Source organism: Stomoxys calcitrans, chromosome 2 (genome assembly GCF_963082655.1).
Source record: "Stomoxys calcitrans chromosome 2, idStoCalc2.1, whole genome shotgun sequence".
In the NCBI taxonomy this organism is placed as follows: Eukaryota; Metazoa; Arthropoda; class Insecta; order Diptera; family Muscidae; genus Stomoxys; species Stomoxys calcitrans.
Window position 1 is genome coordinate 233,731,324 of NC_081553.1, and position 16,430 is coordinate 233,747,753.

At 39.0% G+C, this 16,430-nt stretch overlaps 1 protein-coding gene across 1 annotated transcript; it reads left to right on the forward strand.

Annotated features, from left to right (window-relative positions):
* Positions 1-2,937: 2,937 nt before the first annotated feature.
* On the forward strand, positions 2,938-13,434 carry LOC106095595 (serine protease 7). Its single transcript, XM_013262832.2, has 5 exons — positions 2,938-3,370; positions 12,090-12,395; positions 12,526-12,634; positions 12,707-12,993; positions 13,078-13,434. The coding sequence occupies exons 1-5, from the start codon at positions 3,265-3,267 to the stop codon at positions 13,380-13,382; spliced, it is 1,113 nt and encodes a 370-aa protein (XP_013118286.1). The 5' UTR covers positions 2,938-3,264; the 3' UTR covers positions 13,383-13,434.
* Positions 13,435-16,430: the final 2,996 nt, after the last annotated feature.

Below are 16,430 nucleotides of genomic sequence, written 5' to 3' on the forward strand. Positions count from 1 at the left end.
ATCGCAGTCGGTACCATTTGGCACCTTCTGTTTAGATAAAGCTAGAGTTATTAAAATTTTACATATAGGTACAACTAAGAAATATATAATGTGTGACTAAATGATCTCTTCACAATTCGAAAATGTTGGTACCGTAATTGGTACCATTTTCTAATTTCTTTACAGATGGAGCTTAATGTATGTAATTGGGCATGTTGGTACAAGAATTAAATATATAATGGGTAACTAAATGGGTAATGGGCCACCGTAGAGCAGAGGTTAGCATGTCCGCCTATAACGCTGAACGCCTGGGTTCGAAACCTGGCGAGACCATCAGACAAAAAATTTTAGCGGTGGTTTTCCCCTCCTAATGCTGGCAACATTTGTGAGGTACTATGCTATGTAAAACTTCTCTCCAAGGAGGTGTCGCAATGCGGCACACCGTTCGGATTCGGCTATAAAAAGGAGGCCCCTTATCATTGAGCCTGAATTTGAATCGGACTGCAATCATTAATAAGTGAGAAGATTGCCCTTGTTCCTTAGTGGAATGTTCATGGGCAAAATTTGAATTGACAACTAAATGATCTATTCAAAATTCGTACATTTTGGTACCCAAAAAGTGCAAATGGGACATGCGACTGGGGACGGCTAGATTAAAGCAATTTGACAAATATTATCGCAGTTTTGACAAAAATACGACATGTGGAAGCAACTAGAAGATATTTTTAGATCCACCATCGAAAGATGGGGGTATATTTATTTTGTCATTCCGTTTGCAACACATCGAAATATCCATTTTCGATCCTTTAATGTATATATATTTTTGATCACCATAAAAATCTAAGACCATCTAGCCTTGTCCGTCCGTCTGTCTGTTGAAATCACGCTACTGTCTTTAAACATAGACATATTGAGCTGAAGTTTTGCACAGATTCTTGTTTTGTCCATAAGCAGGTTAAGTTCGTAGATGGGCCATATCGAACTATATCTTGATATAGCCCTCATATAAACCGATCTGCCAATTTAGGGTCTTAAGCCCATAAAAGCCACATTTATTATCCGATTTTGCTGAAATTTGGGACAGTGAGTTATGTTAGAAGGGCCTAACATCAATCTTCATTTTGGACCAAATCGGTCCAGATTTGGATATAGCTGACATATAGGCTCAGATTGGTCCAGATTTTGATACAGCTGCCAGTAGGCCGATCTGCCGATTTAGGGTTTTAGGCCCATAGAAGCATAAAAGCAAAATATTTATAATCCGATTTTGCTGAAATTTGGGACAGTGAGTTTTGTGAGACTCCTTGACATCCTTCTTAATTTTGGCCCAGATCGGTCAAGATTTGGATATAGCTGCCATATAGACCGATCTCTCGATTTAAAGTTTTGGTCCCTTAAAATACGCATTTATTGTCCGATTCGGCAAAATTTGGGATAGTGAGTTAGGTTAAGCCCCTCGACATACTTCTGCAATATGGCCCAGATCGGTCCAGATTTGGATATAGCTGCCATATAGACTGATCTCTCGATTTAAGGTTTCGGGTCCATAAAAAGCGCATTTATTCTCCGATGTCGCCGAAATTTGGGACAGTGAGTTGTGTTAGGCCCTTCAAAATTCTTTTTCAATTTGACTCAGATCGGTCCATATTTGGATATAGCTGCCATATAGACCGATCTCTTGATTTTGGGTTTTGGACCCATAAAAAGGCCATTTATTGTACGATTTTACCGAAATTTGGAACTGTGAGTTGTGTTAGGCTCTTCGACATTTGTCTGCAACTTGGACCGAATCGGTTAAAATTTGGATATAGCTGCCATATAGGCCCATATCTCGATTTTAAGACTTGGCCCCATAATAGACGCATTTATAATCCGATTTCACTGAAATATGACACAGTGACTTATGTTTGGTTTTTCGACATCCGTGTGATATATGGTTTAGATCGGTTTATTTGTAGATATAGCTACTTAAGAGACCAATATTTTTTATACACAATTGAACAATGACTTGTACTTATTAGTATTTGGTCCAAATCGGAACATATTTTGATATAGCTGCAATGGGGCGCAAGATATGCATTTTCACCGGATTTTTACGAAAGGTGGTTTACATTTATACCCGAGGTGGTGGGTATTCAAAGTTCGGTCCGGCTGAACTTAGCACGCTTATACTTGTTTTTGCTGATAAAGTACGCATTATTCATAATTAAGCTTTATTTTGTAGAAATAAATTCGATAGGCGGTGCAAAAAATGATTAAAGCAATAGTTTTCTGGCAATAAAACAAAAAAATATTAATCAAATTTTTTCTGTAGCCCTGCAAACCGAAAATTTTGGTTAGGATATGTCAATTCATTCCCTATGGCAACGAAGTCTTCGTTTGAGATGCATACCGCCCTTAATGGTCAAAGTTTTCATCAAATTGGCCTAAAATTTGTGACGTAGTGTGTAATTAAAGCCTCCAGCATCAAAACAAATGATTTATGTGTTTTATTGTTGGAGGCCTTAATTAGGTCTGATAAACCTATTCTCGGATTTTGTGAAATTGGTATGGGATCAAATACCGCCCACGATTATTCATAGCTGAAATTGGGTTTCATAAAAACTCATCGCCTAATATGACTTTTTGAGGCCTAAAAAACCTCATTCAATCGCCAAGATGCTCAAAACAATCCCCATATAAAATGAGTAAGCTTATGTTAATCTTAAGCAAAATACATGTTATTCAAGATTTCACCTTTTTGCCCTTCAAACCAAAAATTTATTACTTGCCTCCTTTGCATTTCTTTTGTCTTATTCCTGTAATTTTCCGTCTAACAATAATTGGCCAATAAATGGCAACACTGTTATGCACGATTAATCCATACAGATAATAGCTCTCTCAACCTATACAGCATACCCAGTATCAAGTCTCTTAAAACACCAGCAACTCAAAAGCTAATCTTAAACAATGAATGAACAGTTCGTCGCGGACCACCTAAACAAAAGGTTGATTATAACCATCGCATTCCGCTTACGCTGTAGCCAGCCAGTCAGCCATACGACGCGACGGCAGTGGTACGTTAGCAAACGCATCGAAGAACACAGTGAATGAGCATCGTTAATTGTTTTGCTCGCGGCTAGATTTCAGTTCGACTTCAATCTTCCCAAAGCGGTTCAATCAAAGGTCACATTCAACATTGTCTTTAGACAATTGATAACGAAACGGGAGAGACTGAAATAGAGATTGTGTTGTATTCAGTGCTAATAATACATTGAAGAGTGCAAGAAGTCAAGAGTGCAAGAAATGTTCTCTGTACATGGCCAAAGCCGTTGGTCAGTGCCATCTTTATGGTCTCTGATTGTCATCGTTTGTCTCCTGTTAATTGATTGCCCCAAAGTCAAGGCACAACGTGAGTATGACTCGTGTAGTACTACGACGCACAACGGTGTTTAATTGATGGCTGAGTATTGATTTACATCTGTACGTGTACCTGGGTGGGACTACATGGTATAACATGGGTAATCCCAAACAAACTAAAGGGGGATTACTTTGATTTAAACATGCTAACAACTTGGCAGAGGTTAGTTAGTGGAGACAGATATTCAAAACAGTTGCTGTTTATTTGAACAATCAAAAAAGTATGGGTATTTACCCTGTAAAGTCTTGATAATTATCCAAGGTGTGAACATTTATTGGGTAGGTAGTCACCTCTAGATATTGGGAATACTATGGCAAACGGGTTACAAACACTTATACCACCACGAAAAGACACATAGGAAAAACCATCATGCAAAATTTTGTCAAAAATTGGATAAAAATTGTGCCCTTTAGAGGTTTTAAAGTTATAATCGGAAGACTGTTCCTATGGGAGCTAAATCATATATAAATCATATTTTCGACTTATTCAGATACAGCTGCTGGAAGTTATTGACAAAGTTATTGTGCGTAATTTCAGTCAAATCGGATCAAGAAATATAATGGGCAAATCGGTTGATATGAGAGTTATAGCTAAAAATTTATCGATTTCGTCCATTTTAAACCCAACTGACCTATTTTAAAAATTCGTTCTCGTTCGAAAGTTAGCGTGCGTACGACAGACGGACGGAAACGTAACGACAGACGAATGGCTAGATTGACTTAACTATCTTGACAATCATTTATGGCTTCTAAGACCAATATTTTGAGGTATTACAAACGGAACAACGAGGTTACTATACCTCATCCTATGGTGAAGAAAATAATAATCAATGTGTCCAGAACCCCAGATTTAGAAGAAGATTCCGGATTGAAATGTCTGGAGGCCATCCTACCTCGCAAAACAACCATCAACCATATACACCTGCATTGCACTATGGGCTCAATAACCGGTTTTAGATGCAATAAATCCCAGGTAGCAGCTAGGACTGTAAAATTTTGAACCAGCGACTATAAGGGAGTTAAAACTACGCTGACAGATTTTTGAGCCTACTACGCCTACTTTTAACAGTGGGCGTTCATTTATCAAAACAATAGGATTGCTTTAATTTTTCATTTTTTATACCCACCAACGACGGATGGGGGTATATTCATTTTGTCATTCCGTTTGCAACACATCGAAATATCCATTTCCGACCCTATAAAGTATATATATTCTTGATCAGCGTAAAAATCTAAGACGATCTAGACATGTCCGTCCGTCTGTCTGTTGAAATCACGCTACAGTCTTCAAAAATAGAGATATTGAGCTGAAATTTTGCACAGGTTCTTTTTTTGTCCATAAGCAGGTTAAGTTCGAAGATGGGCTATATCGGACTATATCTTGATATAGCCCCCATATAGACCGATCCGCCGATTTAGGGTCTTAGGCCAATAAAGGCCACATTTATTATCCGATTTTGCTGAAATTTAAGACAGTGAGTTGTGTTAGGCCCTTCGACATCCTCCGTCAATTTGGCCCAGATCGGTCCAGATTTGGATATAGCTGCCATATAGACCGATCCTCTAATTTAGGGTCTTAGGCCCATAAAAGCCACATTTATTATCCGATTTTGCTGAAATTCGGGACAGTGAGTTGTCTTAAGCCCTTCGACATCCTCCGTCAATATGGCTCATATCGGTTTAAATTTTGATATAGCTGCCATATAGACCGATCCTCCGATTTAGGGTCATAGGCCTATAAAAGCTACATTTATTACCCGATTTTGCTGAAATTTGGGACAGTGAGTTGCCTTAGGCCCTTCAACGTCCTCCGTTAATATGGCTCAGATCGGTTCAGATTTGGATATAGCTGCCATATAGACCGATTCTCCAATTTATGGTCTTAGGCCCATGAAAGCCACATTTATTATCCGATTTTGAGATAATTTGGGACAGTGAGTTATATTAGGCCCTTCAACATCCTTTGTCAATTTGGCTCAGATCGGTCCGGATATAGCTGCCATATAGACCGATCTCTCGGTTTTAGGTTTTGGGGCCATAAAAAGCGCATTTATTGTCCGATGTTGCCGAAATTTGGGACAAATAGTTAAGTTAAGCCCCTCCACATATTTCTGCAATTTGGTCTAGATCGATCAAGATTTGCATATAGCTGCCATATAAACCGATCTCTCGATTTAAAGTCTTGACCCCATAAAGACGCATTTTTAATCCGATTGCACTGAAATTTGTGTGGTATATAGTTCAGATCGGTTTATTTTTAGATATAACTACTAAAAAGACCAGTATTTCGTTATATATATATCCGAGGTGGTGGGTATCCAAAGTTCGGCCCGGCGGAACTTAACGCCTTTTTACTTGTTTTTATATATACAAATCAATTTGTGTTTGTTTGTAGATTTGTTTGTTTGTGTATTCCGTATAGACTCAGAAATGGCTGAACCGATTTTTCAAATTTCACTGATGGTGCATAATGATCCCGAGGTGAAAATAGGGTATTACATTTTTTGATATCTGAAGGGGGAGCGGACCCTCCCCCTTACCCTAATTTTCAGAAACGCCAGATCTCGGAGATGGGTGGTGCGATTTAAGCGAAATTTCGGGTGCTCTCATAAAGCACCCTAAAAATAAAAATTTGGTATCCAAGTTTCGGACGGGGTACCTAGGGGGGCCGCCCCATCCTAAAACCTACCAAACATATATTTAGACCAATCACGACAATATTGGATTCAAATGAAAGGTATTTAGGATAAGAAAACGTATATGATATCCAATTGTCGGATCAAGTGCTAGGTGGACCACCCCAAGTCCCAAAACACCCCTAAATCGGACATATTTACCGACCATGGCAATATGGGACTCAAATGAAAAGTATTTGCGAGTAGAAAACGAATCTGATATCCAAATGTGAGAAAACGTTTCTGGGGGTCCACCCCTTTCCCAGAACACCCCCCAAACAGGACTTATTTACTGACCATGGTAATATGGGGCTTAAATAAAAGGTAGTTGAATGTAGAACACGAATCCGACGTCCAAATATGGGACCAAGTGTTTGGGGCGGCCGCCTCTCACCAGAAACATCCCCCAAAGTGGACAAATTTATGACCATAGCAATATGAGGCTCAAATGAAAGGTCTTTGGGAGTAAAGCACGAATTTGATATCAATATTCGGGTAAAGTGTCTATGGGGCCACCCATCCCTCACTACACCATCCAAATAAGAAGTATTTGCTGACTATTGTAATATGAGGCTCAAATAAGATTGTTTTTAGAATAGAACACGAATCCGATATAAATTTTCAAGGCCAACTCACTGAGTGGCCGCCTATCCCTCAAAACACCCCCCAAGCCGGTCATGTTTGCCGACTATGGAAATATGGGGCTCAAATTAAAGGTGTTCGGGAGTAGACCACGTATCTGATATTAACATTGGGGACAAACTATTTAGCGGACATCCCACCACCAAAACAACTCCAAATAGGACGTATTTGCTCACCAAGACAATTTGGGTCGTAAAGAGAGTGGAACTAAATATTTATAGTTTTTAGGGCCAATACCCCAAACCGGACATATTTGCTGACTTTTGCAATAGAAGTTTAAATGAGATTAGAAGACGAATTTGATATCCAATTTTGAGGCAATGGCAATATGGGATTCAAATAAATGATAAATAGATATATGAGAATAGAGCACGTTGCTGATATATTTTCCGGGCTTAGTGTTTGGGGGACCACCCCGATACCCAAAACACCCCTAAATCGGGCATATTTACCGACCATGTCAATGTGGAACTTAAATGAAAAGAATTGGGGGGTAGAACAAGAATTGATACCCACTTTCGGGACCAATTTTCTGGGGGTCTACCCCTTTCCCAAAATACCACACAATCAGCAATTTTTTACTGACCATCGCAATATGGGGCTCAAATAAAGGTATTTGGGAGTAGAATACGAATTTGATATCCAAATGAAGGACCATGTATTTGGGGCATCACCCCTTTCCCAAAACACCCCCAAAGGGAAAACATTTTTCGACCATGGCAATATGTGGCTCAAATGAAAGGTATTTGAGATTTGAAAACGAATTTGATAATCTATTTTGGGGCCATGTGTTTGGGGGACGCATCATTCTGTAAACTCCTCTTAAGCCAATGGCAATATGGGGTTTAAATAAATGGTATTTGAGAGAAGAGCACGATGCTGATATTTTTTCGCGGCCAAGTATCTGGGGGACCACCTCTCCCCCGAAAACACTACTAAATCATACATCATGAGAATATCGGGCTGAAATGAAGTATTTTAAGTATGGAGTACACCTTACATCCAAACTTAAATTCGTAGACTAATAATGATCATATGGGATTCAGATAAAGGCACTTTTATTGTTAAATTGTTAGTCAAGTTTGCATGGTATTTCACTAAAAGCTCTTTAATGGTCGAAAATAAATATTGCAAGGAAACTTTTTTTCCACATAAAGTAAAAGAAGGCGCAGCGGAGCGGGCCTGGGTCGGCTAGTTTCTTATAAAAACAATATTTTGTAAAAATGTTTACATAATTTTATGTTGCCGGTCTGAAAAAAAAATTCTATTTTATATGACTGTGATTAATGTGATTCAATGCGTCGTGTTTGAGCTATACGCAAATGATTCACCAACTTGTTGTACTGCAAACCGAACTTGTGAGATGATTAAATTTTAGCCCAGCACATTAACGTCAATTAATAAAAATCACAACGGCTGAAGCCTCAACAATTGCCTGCTCGAGAAGAGGCGTTGTTTATAAATATTCGCTTCACTGCACAACCGGCAACCGGCTTGGAATCAGTTTTGTCTGTGATCAAACAAAATGTTTTTGGTTTTTCCCCAAGCATATGAAGTGAATTGCAAATAAGGTGCAAAATAAAAAAAAAATTACACAAATTGACGTTCAAGAGAATTTTGCCAAAATAAAACAAGTTCCCAATTCTTCACAAGACGCATTTCAGGTAAAACAACAACATGACAATGTTCTTAAGAAACTGAAATTATTTTTACGATTAAACTTCATGTGCTTGTCATGCGTTGGTGTATTGTCAAATATATCAAACAAAACTAGTTTTGGGGCATTTCCCCAAGTTATGATACTGGCTTGCTTGCAATGAAGAGAGAAACCGCCTCAGTGCCTTATAACTATTGCAAGACCTGAATAGGATATTCCATGTCTCTGATAAATCATCATTTTCTCGTGGAAACGTTTTTCGTTCAATCTTCCTTAACACATGTCCCCATTTACATTTTCATTTACCGGAAATGGAACTTTTAATGTCCTGGCAAAAATAAAGTTCCTGGCCACAGCAGCAACAGTTGATAATTTAAGAATCTGACATTTACACTCACTTAGGTGTTGCACACGTACCTCCACAATGAATCGTCTTGGGAATTGCTATCACCATAAAACCAATTTAGTCAAATGGCATTTGTCATTTGTTGCCGGACAGGACGGGATGCTAATAGAATCCTATGACACCTGCATTAATATTTTATTGGTCACGTAATCGTCGTTTACTTCACTTCTACTTAAAGTCAAAGTTGTGTTTAGTGAAAGCTGGGCTATCGCATGACCAAAAGATGCTGGAATTACCAATTGAAACTCACAGCTCAGTCAAGACAAAATAAAATGATTTGGATATAATTTCCTTCATTGCCTTCTGAGAATTATAATCAGTTGATAGCAAACACAAGTTGAAATATTAAATCACCCAATAACATCTAATTGGCAAGTTGAGCATGGGAAATTTCTACAATGTGCAAATTTGCAATACCTACGACAATTTGTTTGTGCATGTGGAAGAAGTTCAATAAGTATAGGGTGGTTCACAAAAAAGTTCAGCTATAAATTATAGGGAGACATATATTATAAACCGACTGCCGACTTTATATACCCTACACCTACCCTATAACACACAAAAGGGGGGCTACATCTAATTCTGAAGCAATTTTGATGGACCTCGGCGGTTGTATCCAGATAAATTATTAAAATTCCTGTATCAAATTTCGAGCAAAGCAAAGTACTAACTACGGTTGACCAATGACAACAAATTATAACAAATCTGACGAACAAATACATGGGAGCTATATCTAAATCTGAACCGATTTCGACCAAACTTTATGGATATTGTGGAATTCGCCGAGGAAAGCGTTGTACAAAATTTTGGGAAGATTGGTCAATAAATGCGCTTGCAGTGGGTCTAGGAGTGAAAATCAGGCGATATATAAATACATGAGAGCTATATCTAAATCTGAACCGATTTCTATGAAATTCACCAGTAATATTGAGAGTCATAAGAAAATCCTTCCTGCCAAATTTCAAGAGAATCGGTTAACAAATGACCATTTTATTGCAGTATTACTGCAAATCGGACGAACTTATATACGGGAGCTATATCCAAATCTGAAACGATTTCTTTGAAATTCACCAGTAATATTGAGAGCCATAATAAAATCCTTGCTACCAAACTTCAAGAGAATCGATTAACAAATGACCATTTTATTGCATTATTACTGCAAATCGGACGAACATATATATGGAAGCTATATCCAAATCTGTACCGATTTTTTCCAATTTCAATAAACTTTGCCTCTAGGCTGAAAAATATGTCCATACCAAATTCGAACACGATCGAATGAAAATTACGACCTGTAGTTTGAACACAAATTAACAAGGACGGACGGACTGACAGACGGACGGACGGACGGACGGACAGACAGACGGGCATAGCTAAATCGAATCAGAGAGTTGTTCTGGTCGATCGGTTTACTTATCAATGGGTCTAACTCTCTTCCTTTTGGGTGCTACAAGCAAATGCAGTTATAGTTAAAGTTATAATACCCTATACCACAGTAGTGGTGTGGGGTATAATTAAAAGATGTTGACATAAGAATCAAAACATCAGAATAAAGATGGTATCTTTATTTTTAATTCACTATATATTTATGGCATGAACCTCCCGTTTCAAATTTCGATCATTAACTAATTCTCATCTTACTTGAAAACTTTACTTTACTTTATTGGCCAATCTTCGCAAAATTTTGTACAATGCCTTCCTCGACCACTAACAAGTTTGGTCGAAATCGGTTCAGATTTAGATATAGCTCAAATATAGGTGTCGACAGATTTTGGATAATTTGCTATAATGTTGTAATTTGTCAACCGTAGTTAGATACATTTTGAACATATTTGTTCAAAATTCGAAACGTATTGTTTAATAACCCATATAGCTTCTACTTTGTACATATAAGGTAGGTTTATATTGTCGGCATCGCCCGACTTTTGCCTTTCCTTACTGGTTTTAAATAAAACACAAATCATTTAGTATATTTCAAAGTCTTTATTATCGGCTTGAAGTATAATCAAAACATTCATGAATGGAACTCGACTTCATTCATATGGCTCCTTTGGGCACTTATGGATCTGTCAATACGATAGACTCAATTTTTGATGACCCGGCTAAGCATGTCAACCGAAACGGTGGCTGTTTACCGTTCAAGTTGACTCTAAGCTTGTCCAACGTCTGAGCTCTTCCAACGTCCAATGACTATGCTCATGTTGGCTTAGATCAATGACATCAAGTAGTTCCAAAGGTCCATAACTTACAATAATAATAATACTGCTCCCTTTAGAAGCTCAAGAAGTCAAGATCCCATATCGGTTTATATGGTAGCTATATCAGGTTATGGACCGATTTGAACTTTTCCTAGCACAGTTATTGAAAGTTATATCAAAACACCTCATGCAAAATTTCAGCCAAATCGGATAATAATTGCGACCTCTAGTGGCTCAAGAAGTCAAGACCCCAGATAGGTTTATATGACAGCTACATCACATTATAGACCGATTTCAACCATACTCAGCACAGTTGTTGGAAGTCATAATAAAACACTTCATGCAAAATTTCAGCCAAATCGCATAAGAATCGCATAGAGAATCAAGAAGTCAAGATCCCTGATCGGTTTATATGGCAGCTCAAAACGTCCGATTTCGCCTAAATTTGGGACAGAGATTTGTGTTAGGCCTCTCGACATCATTCTGCAATTTGGCTCGGATCGATTCAGATTTGGATATAGCTGCCATATAGACCGATCTCTCGATTTTAGATCTTGGGCCCATAAAAGACTCATTTATTGTCCAATTTAACCGAAATTTGGGACAGTGAGTTGTGTTAGGCTTTTCGACATCCGTGTTATTGTTCAGATGGGTCTATATTTGGATATAGCTACCAAAAACACCAATATTTTTTTCTACAAATTTAAACAATGACTTGCAGTTATAAGACCACTCAATGTCTTTGGCGAATTTGGACCATATTTCGGCATAGCTGCTATGTGGGCATAAGTTATGCATTTTTCACCGGATTATGGCTAAATGTGGTTTACATATATGCCCGAGGTGGTGGGTATCCAAAGTTCTGCCCGGCCTTTTTACTTGCTTAAAAATAATATTTCCAAGTACTACAAAAATTACGAAATTACCACACCCCCCTCTCCTTCTCTAGTCCTTAAAAAGTAAATAAATGAAATTCATTTTATAAAATAATGCCTTTGCGGTACATTGTGCTTTTTGTAAAATATTCTTTAATTTGAATTTCGTCCTAACTTTTCAATAAGAGTAAATATACCTAACAAATGTGTAATGTATAAGCCAGTTGTAATTTGTTTTTTGTTTCCTCCTTTTCTCAGAAAGTTGCAATAACCCCAATGGAAAATCCGGCACGTGTATGTCCATTTATGACTGTGAGGTTTTGTTGAATTCACTTAAGAATTTGAATCGAAGTCCTCAGCAGACGAGTTTCATACAGCAATCCCAATGTGGCTACTCCTCCGCTCCCCTTGTATGTTGCACCACAGACATCGATTTTGAAAAGAATGACCTCTTGCCCGTTCCCAATAAGTGTGGCCATCAGTCGCTTGGCAAAAAAATTTACAATGGCAACGATACCGTTTTGGATGAGTATCCATGGATGGTGTTATTGGAGTACAGGAACAGTAAGTACAGATAAGCGATATGCCAAAAGGCCAGTAATGAGCCGACAACATGAAGCGACTGAGTTCTCGTAAATAGTCTCTAGCAGTGGATTTAAATACCTAAAACTTATTTTTAATTATTCGTTTCCAGAAAAGGGAGAAAAGGTCTTGAATTGCGGCGGAAGTCTCATCAATACACGTTATGTGATTACAGCAGCCCATTGTGTCAAAGGTGAAATTGAACAAGCTGTTGGTCCTCTGTAAGTGTTCTTGGGCATCCACTTGAAGACAGTTAAGCATTAAAGCATTTTTTCCTACCATCCATTCCACAGCACTCGAATCCGTTTGGGCGAATACAACATTAATGAGGAAATTGACTGCATAAGAGCCGATTGCAATGACAAAGTGGTAGAAGTGGGCTTCGACGAGGTCCTTCCCCATCCACAATATGATGTTCGCAACGCCAACAACTACCATGACATTGCCCTTATACGTCTGGATCAAGATGTACAATACTCGGACTTCATACGTCCCATTTGCCTGCCATTGCCAGAAACCAGAACAGCCATTACTCCCGGCGAACTGCTTATTGTAGCAGGTTGGGGCAGAACTTTGGAAGGTATACATTAATCTAAATGCCATGAAAAGAGTTTCACTTTATTAAAAATTATATATATATATATTTTTTTTTGTTTCTTTTTAGCTCGGCAATCGAGTGTAAAGAAGCAATTGGCCATTCCAGTAACGGCCAACGATGTATGCGCCAAAAAGTATGCAACAAAAAAGGTGACCCTGATCAACTCGCAACTATGTGCCGGAGGAGAATTTTCCAAAGACAGTTGTGATGGTGATTCGGGAGGGCCTCTTATGCGCGAGTCCTTTATGAAACGTTGGTACTTGGAGGGTGTTGTTTCCTTTGGTAATCGTTGTGGCCTGGAAGGGTGGCCAGGCGTGTATACTCGTGTTTCGGATTATATTGATTGGATACAACAGAATGTCAGGCCTTAAATTGTCCAGAGTTTGCAAATATTTATATTATAATAAACCAGTTGTAAATAAACATAGTTTTAATTTGGGAACAACTAAAATGTTAATGTTACCAAACACCTGCCCCAAAAATTGGTTACCAAATCCGTTTTCTAATCTCAAATATCTTTTGAGCCACAGATTGACCTGTAGCCCCATATTGCCATGGTCGAAAAAATTTTACTCTTTGGGGGTTGTTTGGGAGGTGCCCCAAATTGGGATATCAGATGGTCAATAAATAATTGCTGTTTTGGGGAAGGGGTAGACCACCAGAAAATGGGTCCCTAAAATGGGTATAAGTTTCTTGTTCTACTCCCCACACCTTTCATTTAAGTTTCACATTGTCATGGTCGGTAAATAAGTCTGAGTTAGGCGTGTTTTGGGGAGTGTGGTGGTCCTCCAAGCACATAGATCGAAAATATGTCAGCATCGTGCTCTGCTCTCAATTATCATTTATTTAAACCCCATATTGCCATTGGCCTCACGATTATATATCACATTCGTTTTCTAATCTCAAATAAGTTTAATTTAAAACCCTTATTGGAAAAGTCAGCAAATATGTCCGGTTTGGGGTATGGGCCTTAAAAACTATCATTGTCGAGCTCAACTCTCTTTAAGAACCAAAGTGTAATGGTGAGTAAATACGTCCTATTTGGGGGTTGTTATGGGGATGGGGCGTCCCCCAGACGGTTGGACCCGAATGTTGATATCAGATTCGTGTTCTACTCCCAATTACCTTCCATTTGAGCCCCTTTTTTCAATATTCAGCATACATGTACTGTTTGGGAGGTGTTTCGGGATATGGGACGGCCAATAAATGACTTGGCCCTAAAAATGTATGTCAGATTCGTGCTCTGCTCTAAAAAAGCTCTTATTTTGGCCCCATATTGCAATGGTCAGCAAATATGTCATATTTTGGTGGTGTTATGGCTGTGAGGTGATCCCATAGACCCTTTTCCGGAATATTGGTATCAGATTCATGTTTTACTCCCAAAAACTTTTCATTTGAGCACCATATTGCTATGGTCGTAAATTTTTCCCCTTTGGGGTGGTGTTTTTGTAGGGGGTTGGCCCCTTAAACAGTTGGCCGCACATTTTTGTATCGGATTCCTATTCTCCTCGCAAATACCTTTCATTTGAAAATCTAGACGTAAATAAATCCCCGGGCCCGGGTGGCATATCAACACTTGTCTTACGCAAGCGTTTTTTGACGCTTGCTCGTCCATTTCGCAACCTTTTCAACCTTACCTACCGTGCGGAAGTCTTCCCGGCGCGTTTGAATGTTGCGAACGTTCAGCCAATACCCAAGAAGGGTGAGGTAAACAACCCTGCGAATTATCGGTCAATTACGATATGCTCCGCTCTCTCCAAGGTCATGGAGAGCATGGTTAATCACCATCTTGTGAGGTATTTACAGTCTAATGGACTTCTTAGCAACCAACTGAATGGGTTCCGCAGAAATCGCTCTACGGGCGACCTCATGGCACTTCTGTCGGAACGTTGAAGTCGCTCTTAGGCTCTGTGGCTCTGGATATCTCCAAGGCATTGGATAGAGTCAAAGCTTGTCGCATTTGGTGTCGGCAATGGCTTCGTTCGATTTATTTCGAGCTTTCTCAGAGATCGCACTATTCGAGTCGTTATAGATGGGTTCCATCCAATGAACACAAATTGACCGCAGATGTAGCCCATGGTCCTGTTCTTTCTCCTTCTCTTTTTCTAATTTTCATCAACGATCTATTGGGTCAGACATCGAATCCGATCTACTCATTTGCGAATGACAGTAATCTCTGTCATTCGTATTCATTCGACCATAGGCCGAGTCTTCGAGAGATTGAGGTCAAGAGGCGGTTTATGGAAGATACACTCTGCCAGGATTTGCTGACCATTTCTGAGTGGGCTCGAATGAATCGAATAGATTTTAATGCACGAAAGACTCAGTGCTGCTTGTTATCACACAAACGATTCGCTGACCCATTACGATCATCATTGTCTATCAACGGTGTTGAGATGTTGAGCAATCAGAAGTTCTTGATGTTCTGGGCATGAAAATACAAAGTGATGTCCGTTGGACTAAACATGTATTCGAAGTGTCGAAAGAAGCATTCAAGTGTTTAGGTTTCTTTAAACGGTGTAAGAATTTCTTCACTCCGTCTGATCTTCTTAACATCTACACCACATTCATAAGGCCGAAAATGGAGTACAACTCACATGTATGGGCTGGAGCTTCAAAATCATCGCTGGAGCTACTGGACCGTGTACATAGGAGAGCGATGGCGTTGATTGGGGACAGTGGGGTATCCAACTCTATTGCCTCCCTTCATCATCGTCGCAATGTGGGTTGTTTGGCACTCTATCTCTATCGGTACTTTCATGGTGTGTGTTCGTCTAATATTCGTCTACTTATTCCTGATGTAAGGATGTATGTCAGGGATACTAGACATTCCAGGAACTCACGCCCGTTTGTAATTGATTGGCCAGGTGACCGCACAATGCATTATAGAGAGAATTCTTATTTCGCCCGAACCGTTCGTATGAGGAATCGACTTCCGGCTAATGTTTTTCCTACCCACTTTGACATCCGAAGATTTAAGACAAATGTCTATTTTTTCAGCGATGATTATCCCCTTCATAATGCTGGCAACATTTGCAAGGTACTATGCCATGTAAAAATTTCTCCCCATAGAGGTGTCGCTCTGCGGTACGCCGTTCGTACTCAGCTTTAGAAATGAGGCCCCTTGTCATTGAGCTTAAACTTGAATCGGACAACAACCATTGTCTGTGAGAAGTTTGCCCCTGTTTCTTAATGGAATGTTCATGGGCAAATTTACATTTTCACAATGGCCAATTACTAATTTTCATGTGAAATTTTAAGTTCTTCGTTCGTTTAGTTAAATCAAAAGTTTTCTTGCTACAGATTATGTGCATAGTAAATAATTTGAATCGTTGTTAGCCATTTTGGCATGCACGTATACTTAACAAACATCACATTGGAAAGTGTTGCTGATCACCTATCACGAGTATTATTTAGTA